This window comes from Microplitis mediator, chromosome 10 (assembly GCF_029852145.1).
Source record: "Microplitis mediator isolate UGA2020A chromosome 10, iyMicMedi2.1, whole genome shotgun sequence".
NCBI lineage: Eukaryota > Metazoa > Arthropoda > Insecta > Hymenoptera > Braconidae > Microplitis > Microplitis mediator.
The window spans coordinates 4,217,489-4,231,050 of record NC_079978.1 but is presented as its reverse complement, the minus strand read 5'-3'; the positions used below and the strand labels follow the sequence as shown (position 1 = coordinate 4,231,050).

The window sequence follows — 13,562 nt, the reverse complement described above, 5'->3', positions numbered from 1 at the left end:
TTTTTAAGATTTTATAGAATTATTAAATACTGAACCGTAAGTTAATTAATGATGATACTGGAGTTTTGGATTTTTTTTTCAAAACGTTGAATTATAAAAAAAAACATTTGAAAAAATAGCACTTATAGTTTTTTAAGTTTTCTACATGTGCATTTTTTTAGATTTTTGTTTTTTTTTTGTAATTGGTTGAAAAAAAAATTTTTTTATTTTTAATTGTCTGCTAACTTCAGAATCATAATTAATGCTGTGAATTGTCATTAATTAACTAATTAATCAATAGTATTAAAGCCTTTCTAAGATAGTGCCCCCCACTTTTTAAAAATTTTCAATGACAACTGTCAGAAGCGTATTAAAATTTTATCGATTAATTAAAGAAATTGAAGCATTAATTGAACTAATTTAAAAAAAATTACTTACAGTTGACATCAATTGGAAGTTAAACGAAATTTGTCAAGTAAATTTTAGTAAAATCTTCATATCAATTTTATAATTAGAATTTTGTAGGCTAAAATAAATTCAAAAAATTTCGTTTAACACCAAACTTGACAACTGTTTTTCAAACCAGAATTTTTAATCCGGATTTAAATTATTATTGCTGGTATATTTATATATTATTAATGTATACTAGCAATTTATTATTGAGACATACTAGAAATATTAATTTAAACCCGGTTTTAAACTGGCCCTGCATCTACGTTGTCCTTTTTTCAATTAAGGCCTTAATATTTTTTTAATTAATTAATAAAATTTTAATACGATGACAGTTGAAAGTCATATTTCATATTTTTTTAAAGTGGGGGGTACTGTGAGAATGCCCTTAACAATAATATAAAATAATTTACAAAGTATAATTTTCTTGCTGTCTGATTTAAAACTGATTTCAGCAATCGATGCATTACAATTTTTTGAAAGCTGTCAATTTCTTCATAAAAAATGTGGTTGCAGTTTCTGTTTATTACGTAAGTGCAACAAGGAAAGTATTTTTTGTCTACTCGAGTGGGAAAAGTAATTGTTGTTAATAACTGATGTATGTCTGTCAAAATTATTGCAATAATGTCATTAACTCATGACTCATTAGCTGACAATTATAAATTTAAAAAATTTTGAAAAAAGTGGATTTAATAAAATTTAAAAAATGCGCATTTATAGAATTTGAAAATGAGCATGTGCATTTTTTTAATTTTTATATTTTTAATTGTTTACTTTATTTATTTGTAATTTGAAATTTGTCTCATGTCTGCTACATTCACATTTATCTCATTAGCATGATACTGAAATTAGCAGACGTCTAATAATTTTTTGATTTTTTTTTAGACGATAAACTACAAAAAAAAATATTTTAAAAAATTGCACTTGTAGTTTTTTAAATTTTCTAAATGTGCATATTTTTAGTTTTTTTTTTTTTTGTAATTGATTTGGTGAAAAAAAATCCGAAAATTACTAATTGTCTGCTAACTTCAGGATCATTCATTAGTTAGGCTAAAAAAAAAAAATTTCATTTAAAATTTTTTACGCGTGCGTGAATTGCATGGCGCGTAAATTTCATAAACCAAAATGGCAACTGCAAGGTTATCGTCAAGTTATTTATCACTTTTAAAATTAAGTAAACAATTAAATAGGATCAAGTCTATTTATATAATTAGATCATTATCTTCTTACAACAACAATGATGATGCTAATAATTTAAGTGGCGTGAAATCAAAATTTTTGACACAAGGACTGTCAAATACTTTATTAGTGCCTCATAACCTTGATTGTTTGATAACCAAACGGTGCAAGTCTACTAAAAGACAAAAACAATCTAGTGTAATTAATTAGTTGGTTAATTAAAAATATCTATGGTAAAATAATTGGTTTTATTTATATTTATTTGTTTGTTTCAAATAGAAAAATGACGATGACAGTGACGATGAAGAGGAAGAACTTGATGCTGGAATTTCGTCACTGGTAGCTGGCAATAAAAATAATAAAATAGTGGTAGCTAATGTCAATTCAATGAGAATTGATGCTGTAGTTAAAGCTGGAATGGGTATACCACGCAAGTAAGTACTTGTACTTATTACAATGTCAATATAATTATAGAGAATATTATGTGACAAGGGATGAAACAAAACGATTTGAAATGAGGGTGAAATTGGCTGCCTGAGCCGTAGACGAGGGCTGACATCACCCGCAGTCCGAAATCGTGTTTCGTCGAGTGTCAAAATATCTCTTTTTATGATCAACTGCATTGGAATTTAATGTTTAGTCTGTCAATTATTACTTGTCATATTATTGATATATTTATTTTTAATTCTTTAGTCAAGCCGAAACAGCATTCTATGAAAGTAAATTACGTGTTAATGGTCACAAAGTGCTCAAAAAAGGTCACCAGGTATTTAAAAAAAAATTATATCAATATAAAAAATATTTTTAATCAAAGATGTACGAGCACGGTAGCAAGTATTAAATTAAAGTCCTATTTTTTTATGGAATACAATTTTAATAATTATGAGTAAGGTAACAGACATAAGATTCAAGACATAAGGTTCAATAATAATTAATTAAATTAGTAGAAGCAGCCGATGAGAGAGTGCATCAAAAACATTTTTCTTTACCAAGCATTAGCTAACGTCTATCTTTACTTCGATACCGAGCCCGTACGTCCTAAAATTACTGATTTATTATAGACAATTAATTGATTTATTTTAGATCGGGCTTGAAGATGAAATAGATTACATTCACGGTCCAAGCCCAAATAACCCTGATTTTTTATTAGTAACACGTTTGACTGTATTGAATGCTAATAATCAAGAGGATGGATATAAAATAAAATTACTCCGTGAAAAATCTCTGACAATTGAAAATTACGATGATCGTGTGAAGTCTTCTTCTGAGGAATCGTAATTTTATTATAAATTTATTAAAAAATGTACAAAAATATACTACAACATTACTGTGTAATAGACAAAGTAGCACTGGCTTCATTCAACATCATAATAGACTGTAAATAAATAATTGAAATTATTAATATATAATTATTAATTAGTAGTTACCTATTAAATAATTTACTTACTTGATAAACGATTGATACTCCTTTGCTAGCAAGTTCCAACAATTTATTTATCACTTGATCGTAATTTATATTTTGTATAATTTCCTAAAAAATATCATTTAATATTATTATCAAACTTCAATAGCTACATATATTTATATTTATATAAGTGTTTAATTGTTGAATAATTTATACCTGTAAAACAGTTTTTTTTTCATCGCCGCTCAAAAAAGGAACAAGTGCCGCCGCAAAATGAGGCTGCTTAGCCACAATGCAATACTTGATAATTGAACCAAACTGTAGTTTATCAATAATCGGACAAACGTGTAATAGTCTCAATGCTTCGATACAGTTATCAATACTTTCAGAACTCTGATCTAGTTTATTAAAAGGTTCATTGATTACTATTTGCCACGCGGCAACGTAACCAGAGTAATTGACAATGCAGTCAATAGACCCAAGTTTCAATAAATTTTTTTTCAATTCTTGAACGAGTGAGTACTTTACCATGTACTCTAACGCAGTATTGAGAAAACTGTGATCCTCAATATCGTAATCGAGATACAATTGAGGAATCAGTCCTAGAGCACGTGGTGTACTGTACTGACTGTTAACCAGTATCTGTACAAGTTTTTGTTTAGAACACGAATCAAAATTAGTAATACTGTAAGACAATCCAAGTCTTTCTAACTCCGTTAAATACTGCAGAGACTTCATGTACTGATTAACACGCTGGGGATCCCGTTTTGCGTAGTCCGCTAGCGTTGACTCGTCCTTGATAGACTGAAGCACCCTCAGAGCACGGAAACGCATACCTGGTCCATAAAGATTTGTATAGTCCTCATCTTTAGCCTCGATGAGACTGATATTGAGTAGATAATTCGCGTAGTTCTCGGAATTATCTGACCCGACGAGGTAACAAGCTCGCAGCAGATTGTCATCAGTTGTGAAAGTGTCACAAGCAGCATTGCTTGACAGAATTGAAAAATCATTGAACATATTGATGGTATCATTTGCCTTGTTGTCAAAAACTTCTGGCTGCAGCCATTCATGCAACAACGCCAGACGTATCTTCATCAAGTTCAATGTGAATATATTCCCCAATGATGTTACTGCTGAGTTTATGTCCGGACGGTTTTTTATCACTCCTTTGTAACGAGCTGGTATAGTCTCATCATTATACAATTCTCGAACTAGCTTTTCTGGATTCTCAACCAAATTTAAATACTTATCTTGTCCCAATCCATGGGTGTACAGTATATGCTTCGATGTATACTTGAAATATCTGTCCTTTATTTTGTGCAGCTGAAAATAAATAATTTATTATATTAGTTTTTTAAGGGGACTGAAGACTGAGCAGTTTACATTATAATGATTAATTAATTCAATTAATTTTTTAGGATTACCTTAAATTTCATGGAATCGTCTGGAGTTATTGGATCATCAATTTGTTGCTGCCAGTCCTGTGCATACAAATAACATTCTCTAGCAGCAGCAACTCTGTCAGCACCAGGAGGCATGTAATTAACGACATGATACCAAGCTGCCGCTCCGATTTCATCTTTCTGCTTGATGCAATTATTAATACATTTCTTTATTTCTTGAAGCAATGCACCATTGCGTAAATGTATTGACCACTCATTGTGACTAGAAGTCTTGTGGTTATTAGCGGTGGTGGGATTATGGGGCCAAGCTTCAGCAACAGCTCCTTTAACTGCCAATGAACATATACAGTAGTTTGTTATTTTAAGAACTGGCGCTATTTCCAACCACTTTTCATAAGTTTTCAAATTTAATTCCTGTGTTATTTGTATCAATTTGTAAAGCGGTATTTTGGGCAGGTATGGAAACCGCCACTGAGCGATTGCTGGCAATGACTGATCCTCTTGTGAATAATTCAACCATTCTTCACGTTCAACGTCAGTTGGTGGACTCGCGCGAATGTAATCTTTCAAAAAACACAAGTAACTTTTTAGCTCAAAGTCTTTTTCTTCAGCAAGATCCAGCAGCAAAACAAATATTTCATAATGATAAAAATTAACACGTAATTTTAATTTCTCCAAGTGAGTCTTTATATCAGATGGATTATTGCTATCAAGCTCTTTTATTTTAATCATCAAATTTTTGCAAACACTCTCAAGTTCTTTTATATCAGTTTCGTCTAATTTAATGACTTTCTTTCCGTCTTTTCCCGTCAGAAGACTGTATTTCGGTTGCCAAGACAGCAGCAGGACTTCTAAGTACATGAAGTAACAGTCTTTCAAATTAAACCCAAAGTTATGACAAAAGTCTTCGAGTATTTTTACAACATCCGGTTTCTTCGACTTCATAATTCGCATCATAATGGTACGTTTGCCATCAATATTGCTCTGCAATACTTCCGATGCGGAGATACCATAATTTCCAAGTATTTCTGCCCAGCAGTGAATAATTCTCTTGTCATAAAATATATCACCGTGAGTGTCATCTTTAACTAAACGACAGTACTCGTAACCCAAGTCCTGAATAACTCGGTCGCGGGATGAATCTGTTTGAAAGTATTTTGAAATAGACACCAGTATTTTAAAAGCATCCGCTTGGGAAAGTAAAAATAAACATGCGAGTCCTAGATTAATATCAAATGATCTGTTACTTATAAGTTTTTTTAGTAACATATAGATACAGTGTTTCATTACCGACTGGATTTCATTTACAGCTTCTTCACTAGCAGGCTGATAAGAGCACAACTCCGTCTGAATTATCAAAAATATTTTTAGCAACGCGTAATCATGATGCTCGCTCTGAATGGCTTTAACTTTATGAAACAAACTCTTGGTCAAGTATCCAATAACTTCTGGATCAACATCTGAAGTTATTCCATTATTTTCATAAATATTTTTGTAATGACGACAGATATCAAACGCGTCTTTCAAAAGAGGCAACAGAATATTTCCTGGTGAAAAAGAAGCATCTGTATAAATAGTATACAATTTTAATGACGGAGTTTTTAAACCAGTTTCTATTTTTTCAGCACCAACTGCTTCATTGTAAGCTTCGATACGATTCGCTAGATACAAGTTTTCCATTAAATTATTTATTTTTTTCGTCGTGTGAATCAGAGTTGACGAGCATGAATTTTTTAAACAAATAGCCAGCTGAGAATTGTCATCGAGATTAACGAGTAATTTCGAGCAGATTTTAATTATGTATTCATTTTCATCAGGATCAGGAGAAACTGCGGCATTATTCAGCCGATCAATGATATAATTTTTCAGAGTCTGTGAATGAGATGTCTGCTGAAGGACTTCGTGGAGTCCAAAGAATTTCGGCAGCTCCAGTAAACTACTGACTCTTTCAACACACCTGCAAATATTCACCCAATCGACTCTGTCTTCTTCATACGAACCAACAATTAATTGAATGTAACTGCGTATTATTTTTTCTTTGCGCAGACAGTAGTCTTGCTGATTAATATTAATGCCAAACTCTTTGTACAGCCGATAAATATTTTTTAATATTTTCAACGTTTGATAAGAATCGTCTAATTCAATTAACTTACTCTTCATAGTGACGATTAACGCTTCTTTAAATTTATTTTCCAGAGTATTCAGTACTTCCATATAATGTTCTAATGATTTATCAACCTTATTAAAATTTAATTTAACTTTAACCATGTCGACTATTTCTTTACAGCAATTTAGCAATAAATTATCATCCAATCCGTCAATTATTTCCATAAATCTTTCAGTATTACCGCGACTCAAGTGATAATTAAGACAATTAAAAATAACTTTTTGCCTCAAATCGTTGTCCGTTTTTGTCAACTCGAACAAATCTTCAATCATACTCGCGCGGTTTTGCTTAATAATATTATTATATAAATGATAATTACAGCCTATATGAGCGAATCCATATTTTTTAAGAATTAATTTTACCGTAACGTTGTTGCTTTCAGTAAAAATATCCGATACCAGCGGATGATTGTAAGTGTAAGACTGGTCAGCAAGTGCTGTCAAAGCATCACTCCAAGGTACCGGTGCTTTTTTCAATACTTCCAGTGTCTGCTGCAATCGATTCTGTATATTGTGAATGTAATTGATAACAACAGCGAGCCGTTTATCCCATGGCGCTTTATCACCGATCCACCAGTGCTTCGAATTCTTCAGAGTGTTCTGGATATACGTCGACAGTATTTCGTCATTCTTCAACGAATGATTGACCATATATTGATTAAGAAAATTATTCATCAATCCAGGAATCTCGTCGATGTGAATTTTATTGAGCAGCAGAGTGATAACGTCTATTGGATTACTCAGATAAGTATTGAGAGGCAGTACAACTTTGTAGTGTGTCTTGAGATCTAGTAGATCGGAGACCGCTTGCATTAAGGTCATCAGCCGGTGAAACTGCGAATTTTTATTTGTGTATTGCTGGTGAAGTTGGAAACAAACTTTGTACTCTTCAAAACGCAATAAATCAACGAGTCCTTCTGTGAACTGCAATCCAATTGAAGGCCATCGGTCACGATGAGACTTTTCTAGGGACTTGGTCTTCTTGTAACCCCACTGAATAATTTCAGGTAATGAACTGGGTATAAAAGATGTAACGGAAGGAACGAATTGATGCAACCAAGGCCACAGGTCATCGGGTCCTAAATGACTGGGTATTGTTTCGAGAATTTGTTCTACTGTTCCTTTTATTATTTTAGGTGCTATCGATGAAATATGACGTGTCCATATGAGTGCAGCTGCGTGCAATTCGCCCAGTGACAAATATTTAATGCACTCCTGAAGTAAATCAGATCGTGAAAATTTATTCCACTCATTTATATCCGGTAATTCATCGTGATTATTTTTAAATCTCACTCTCTGGATACATTCAAAAGTCTCCAGTTTTTTTAATATGTCACTTACTTCATGCAGAAGATAAGAAACGTCTTCATTGATAGATTTCGTTGATGACGAATTAATACAATCAAAAATACGCTTCTTGGTGTAGATGTAAAGCCGCTTGGTGTCTTGATAATCACGTGTCAGAGCTTTACTACAACATTCATAAATATATTTGACATCTTTTATTTGATCTAGAATCGAAATAAAACTATCTAATTCTACTATATCATTCTGATCTAACTGTGGACGCAACTGATTCATTAAAACAGATAGCTGGGCTTGGAATATACACTCGCAGTTTAATTTAAATTTACCCGCGAATTCTCGTGCTTCATCAAATCGTTGCTGTTTCAGTAGTCTCTGGAGACGATACTCTGGCAGACTTTCTCCAATAGCTTTTACACGAATAGTACTCACCAGGTTGCTTGAATTTTTCATACCCTCGATGATAATTAAACTGTCTATTGATTTACCACCGATGATATCAATCAGGTAAGTCGTCCGCGGTACAGTCATGGTAAAAATAATTTTAAAATCTGGAAAAGACATCAGATGAAGAGATGTCAGTGTTGCTGAAGGTTCAGAGTCCATCAGAACAAGCATGTGATTACTGTCTGTTTCTTGCAGAGTTACAAAATCAACGACTGGTCCACTCCATACTTTTTTACCAATGAGTGTCTTCAGATGAACGACACTCAGACTTTTATCAGCACGCAGACAAATCATCCCGCTGTAATTATTAAAAAATTGCGCTTTGATGTACTGGTAAGGCAACGATTTTAATGGACAGGAAATACTTTTTGGAAATAAAGAGACATCATCACCTAGAGTCACCAATGACTTTACTGATGATTCATTTGATTCTCTGAGAGCCGCGTACTCGATTCTCGATGTCTGTTGCGACAATACTTTGATGGTCTTGATAAATTTATCATCATCTCCATCGCTAACAACGTCAGCTTGATTAAAATTATTTATTCGATAAATTTTGCCTACAGAAGTAACAATAATAACATTTACGTTATCGTTTTCTTCTTCTAGACATACTTTTATAATGCGGTTGCATTTAAAGTGCCGGTGAAGATCAAGGCAAAGTATTTCCTGGCCAGTTTCCGTGAGATTGAAGCAGTGGAGCTCTGCTGGTTCGACGGATACGAATAAAAACTTGCTGTCTTTTGACAGACAGTAACTGGTGACTGATGAGTCGAAGCCAATACTTGACAGCACGTCATTGCACGATAAATCACCAAATATTGTTACAGAATTATCAACACTTACGCAAAGTCTGGTGTAGAAAATAGCTGCCGTTACTTTAGGATCCTTTACAACTTCGATGTCCGGTTGGATTACTGCAAGTGTCCAGGTCTCGTAGATGGATCCTGCGGTCTCCGCGAAATTACGGGTACCAAAATTTATTGTTTCGTCTTCAGCATCGAACCCAGATGATATTTTTGTCCACATTTTTTTACTTAACACTAATTACAATTTTTTATACTAATAATTATTGTCAATGGATAACATTTGAATAAAATTTAAAAAGTGAGTAAAAAAAAAATTTTAAGTAAACTGGAGTAAACAGAAAATGAAGGTTATATATAGTAATGTAAACATGTTCTTTAAACCGTTGAAAATTTTTGAATTTAATTCTGATCACTGATTGGCTGAAAGAAATTTTGAATTGAAAAGAGGAAGCGGTAACATCAATTTCTAACGAGTGTGAATATAGCAGACGTCAGATAAATTTAAAGTTATAAATGAATAGAGTAAATAATTTAAAAAATAATATTTGAAAAAAATGCACTTGTTAATTTTAAAATTTTTTAAATGCGCATTTTTTTAAAATATCATTTTATTAATTATTTACTCTATTTATTAATAATTTTAAATTTGTCTGATGTCTGCTACTTCACACGTAAATTTCTATGAGTGTGAATGTAGCAGACAGTTGTCAATTTTAAAAATTTTAGAATAAATGAATAAAAAGTAAGTGGAGTAAAAATTAAAAAATGCATATTTAGATAAATATTAAATCTGTAAGCGCATTTTTTTGAATTTAATTATTTATATCAAATTTATAAATTTTGTCTGATGTCTGCTACATTCACACTCATAAATTTCTCGCATGATGGCTCCTTGTCTCAATTAATAAGTAAGAGAATGATAATATCATAGAAAATGGAGAAAAAAAATGCATCAACATCAACAAGTATTATTTAATCATATAAAAATATCTGGCTTTTAAAAACACAAAAATTTTTTTTAAAATTTATTTTAACTTATTTATGATTTAAAAAATTTTAAACTTTTACGACGGATTTATTTAAATTTTATCAAAAATGACTGAAGATAAAGGATGCCAGATATTTAATTTAGATCCCGAAAGTGAATTACGTTTTGAGGTTAAAGGAAAAAATGAAAAAATAATACTAGAGGTAATGATCATTATTATTCAGATAAATTCGTATGTTTATTTTTAAAAATTATTTTTCATATGATCATGTATCAATTTTTATAAATTTAGCTCAAGAATGGATTAGCTGAAGTATTCGGAGCAGAATTAATAAAGGGAAGAAAATATGAGTTTGGCTTTGGATTTAAAATTGGAGTATTTACATGGCAGGGGTGTACAGTTGAGTTGACCGGAAACACGATTCCAGAAGTTGCTAAACAAACTCCAATGGGTCTTTATTTAAATTGCCATGCCGCCATGGAACGAATGCGAGAATCCGCTGAAAAAAATAATACTGCTGGACCAATTATCATGATTGCTGGACCAATGGACGTGGGTAAATCAACTTTGACTAAAATTTTATTGAATTACGCCGCAAGGATGGGAAGAAAACCCATTTATGTTGACCTGGACGTTGGTCAAGGGCAAATAACAATTCCGGGTATAATCGGAGCGCTGCCAATTGACAAACCATCGGATGTCGTTGATGGGTTCAACAGCCAGGGGTCTGTTGCTTTTCATTTTGGTTATAAAGGACCTGGTTCCAATATTTTGTTGTACAATCATCTGGTTTCGAGGATCGCTGAGGTCTGTTTCGACCGTATGGAGACGAATAAAAAAGATAAAGCGTCGGGAATAATTATAAATACTTGCGGATGGGTACATGGTACTGGTTATAAATTACTGACTCATGTTGCTCAGGCATTTGAAGTTGATGCCATTATTGTTTTGGATCATGAAAAATTATATAACGCGCTTGTCAAAGATATTCCGGACTTTGTTAAAGTCGTTTTACTGCCTAAAAGCCATGGAGTTGTTAATAGAGATACTCCACAGAGAAGAATATCAAGAAATATGCGGATCAGTGAGTATTATTATGGCACTAAAAAACCATTGACTCCTCACACCTTCGATGTAAAGTGGAGCGACGTCAGGATATTTAACGTTGGTACTCCAGTCACTGGGGGTTCAACTGTACCAGTAACGTCGAAAAGTAAAGCCATTAAATTAATTCCTGTGACACCTGGACCTAATTTAAAACACCACATGCTGTCTATTTCACTAGCTGATCCTGCAAAAGATGATGTTGTGCAAACGAATATAGCTGGTTTTGTTTGCATGTAAGTATTTTATTTTTTACATGCTCTATTTATTTTTTTTACCAATTTACTAGTAAGCTAAAAGATCTAGAAGATTTTTTTAAATATTTTTAAATAAATATAATTAAGATGCTGTTTAAATTTCAGCTTGAATCAAACACTTCATTTTTTTTATATAAAGACACAACTTTTGGGTAGTTTGGTTCTATATTTACATTTCCAAAAGTGTCTGGCCTTTTCATTTTTGTCTTAAAAAATTTACTTATTCAATTTCATTTAATTGTACGCTGATTGTGAATCAAACGGTTTTTCTGGTTTATATTGTCGTGCAAATTTGCGCTATGCACAGTATCTCCTGTACAAAAAACGACCAACCAAAAATACGATTTATATGTACCCTAAGTTCGGAACGTTTTTCGTGAAACGAAAATAAAAAACAAAACGAAAAGTAAAAAATCTACTGGATCTAAATTTTTGAAATGTCCCATATACGCGCTAGTATGTCAGCTGAAAATTGCAGGCCACTCCTAACTACCTCTTAAGCAGTTAAATTACATCAATTTTTCATTTCCGTTGTGCGAAAAACGTTCCGTTCTTCAGGTACATCGATTTATTATTTATCTATCCTAAAAGTATTTCAAAGTGAATCAAACACTCCATCAAAATTGGTCACCAGATCTCCAACTACAGTACCCGATCAAGGAACTAGTACTCGATCACTCCATGTATTTGTATATCTATAAGTGGTAAAAATTTAGTAAACATAGATATAAAAATACATGAGTGATCGGGTACTGGGTCTTCGACCTAATCCTCCTCAGTCCCGAGGTATCATTTTGTTTGCTATTTGAATAACTTTTTATAAGTATATTCATAGACTTTTTAAAAAGTAATAAAATGTATTTTATATTTTTTCTAATTTATAGTTTTTTAGGCTGTAGCAATAATTATTTTTATGGTTCAGCAAACAGCTGCTAGTTGCCGAGCCTGGCAAAATTGTCCCTTATACGGCGCGACAGGATCGAGGAGATTATTGATCATAATTTTTTTTTTTTTTTTAGAACAAATGTGGACGTTGGAAGACGAACTTTTACACTTCTCAGTCCTCTACCAGGGCCGTTGCCAAGTAACGTTTTACTTCTTTCTGATATTATGTTTTCGGGGAATAAATAATTATGATAATAAATTTACTTAACTAAAATTGTAAATAATTAGTATTTATTTTTTAAAATTATTTTCGCACATGCTAATGTAAATATATTTTTAATGTAATTGATTATTGAATGCTGACGTATATTAAATAAAATATTAGATCTACATTATCAATTAATTTGTAATTTTAATACAATAAAAAAAATTAATATTTTAATTAACTTTTAATGGAATATTTGTGTTTGACATTGTAATTATCACCCAATAGTATTTTAATGATAAGTGTTGATTTAAAAAAAAATATGACAGTGTAATAATTGTTATCTCTCATCTATTTGTCTGTTTGAAAAAATAAAAAAATTTATGAATAGTTTTGAATTTGTCTGATGTCTTTCACATTCACACTCATGAAATTTATGATACTGAAGTTAGCCGACGTCTAATGATTTTTGAATTTTTTCAAAAACAGTAAATAATAAAAAAACAATATTTTAAAAATTGCACCTGTCACTTTTTAAATTTTCTACATGCGCATATTTTATGATCCTGAAAGTAGACATTTAAAAATTTTTGAATTTTTGTTTCTCAACAAATAAATTGCAAAAGAATAAAATAATAATATGCACATGTAGAAAATTTAAAAAACTACAGGTGCAATTTTTTCAAATATTTTTTTTTATGGTTTATCGTCTAAAAAAAAATTCCAAAATTATTAGACGTCTGCTAATTTCAGTATCATGATATTTTATGATACTGAAGTTAGCAGACGTCTGACAGTTTTTGAAATTTTTGAAAAACGATTGACTATAAAAAAAAAATATTTTGAAAAATTGCACCTATAGTTTATTAAATTTTCTACATGTGTATATTTTTTTTTTTTTTTTTTTCGTAACTGATTTGTTGAAAAAAAAATCCGAAAATTCTTAATCGTCTGCTAACTTGATACGAAATTTTGT

General features: G+C 31.6%; 3 protein-coding genes across 4 annotated transcripts; 2 read left to right on the top strand and 1 right to left on the bottom strand.

Moving 5' to 3' along the window:
- Positions 1–742: 742 nt before the first annotated feature.
- LOC130675668 (mitochondrial transcription rescue factor 1) lies at positions 743–3,030 on the top strand. 2 transcript variants are annotated; one of them, XM_057481489.1, is made up of 5 exons: positions 743–805; positions 885–959; positions 1,888–2,042; positions 2,302–2,374; positions 2,692–3,030. In XM_057481489.1, exons 1-5 carry the CDS (start codon positions 758–760, stop codon positions 2,884–2,886), a joined length of 546 nt encoding a protein of 181 aa, XP_057337472.1. In that variant the 5' UTR covers positions 743–757; the 3' UTR covers positions 2,887–3,030. The 2 variants fall into 2 exon arrangements, with proteins under 2 accessions (XP_057337472.1, XP_057337471.1); XM_057481488.1 differs by lacking the exons at positions 743–805; positions 885–959 and adding an exon at positions 1,512–1,806.
- On the bottom strand, positions 2,843–9,512 carry LOC130675667 (kinetochore-associated protein 1). The gene is made up of 4 exons (XM_057481487.1): positions 4,441–9,512; positions 3,230–4,339; positions 3,056–3,139; positions 2,843–2,983 (listed from the first exon to the last, which is right to left on the bottom strand). Exons 1-4 carry the CDS (start codon positions 9,364–9,366, stop codon positions 2,933–2,935), a joined length of 6,171 nt encoding a protein of 2,056 aa, XP_057337470.1. The 5' UTR covers positions 9,367–9,512; the 3' UTR covers positions 2,843–2,932.
- A 556-nt stretch (positions 9,513–10,068) lies between these two features.
- Positions 10,069–12,843, top strand: LOC130676121 (protein CLP1 homolog). The gene is made up of 3 exons (XM_057482118.1): positions 10,069–10,337; positions 10,427–11,475; positions 12,516–12,843. The coding sequence occupies exons 1-3, from the start codon at positions 10,242–10,244 to the stop codon at positions 12,625–12,627; spliced, it is 1,257 nt and encodes a 418-aa protein (XP_057338101.1). The 5' UTR covers positions 10,069–10,241; the 3' UTR covers positions 12,628–12,843.
- Positions 12,844–13,562: the final 719 nt, after the last annotated feature.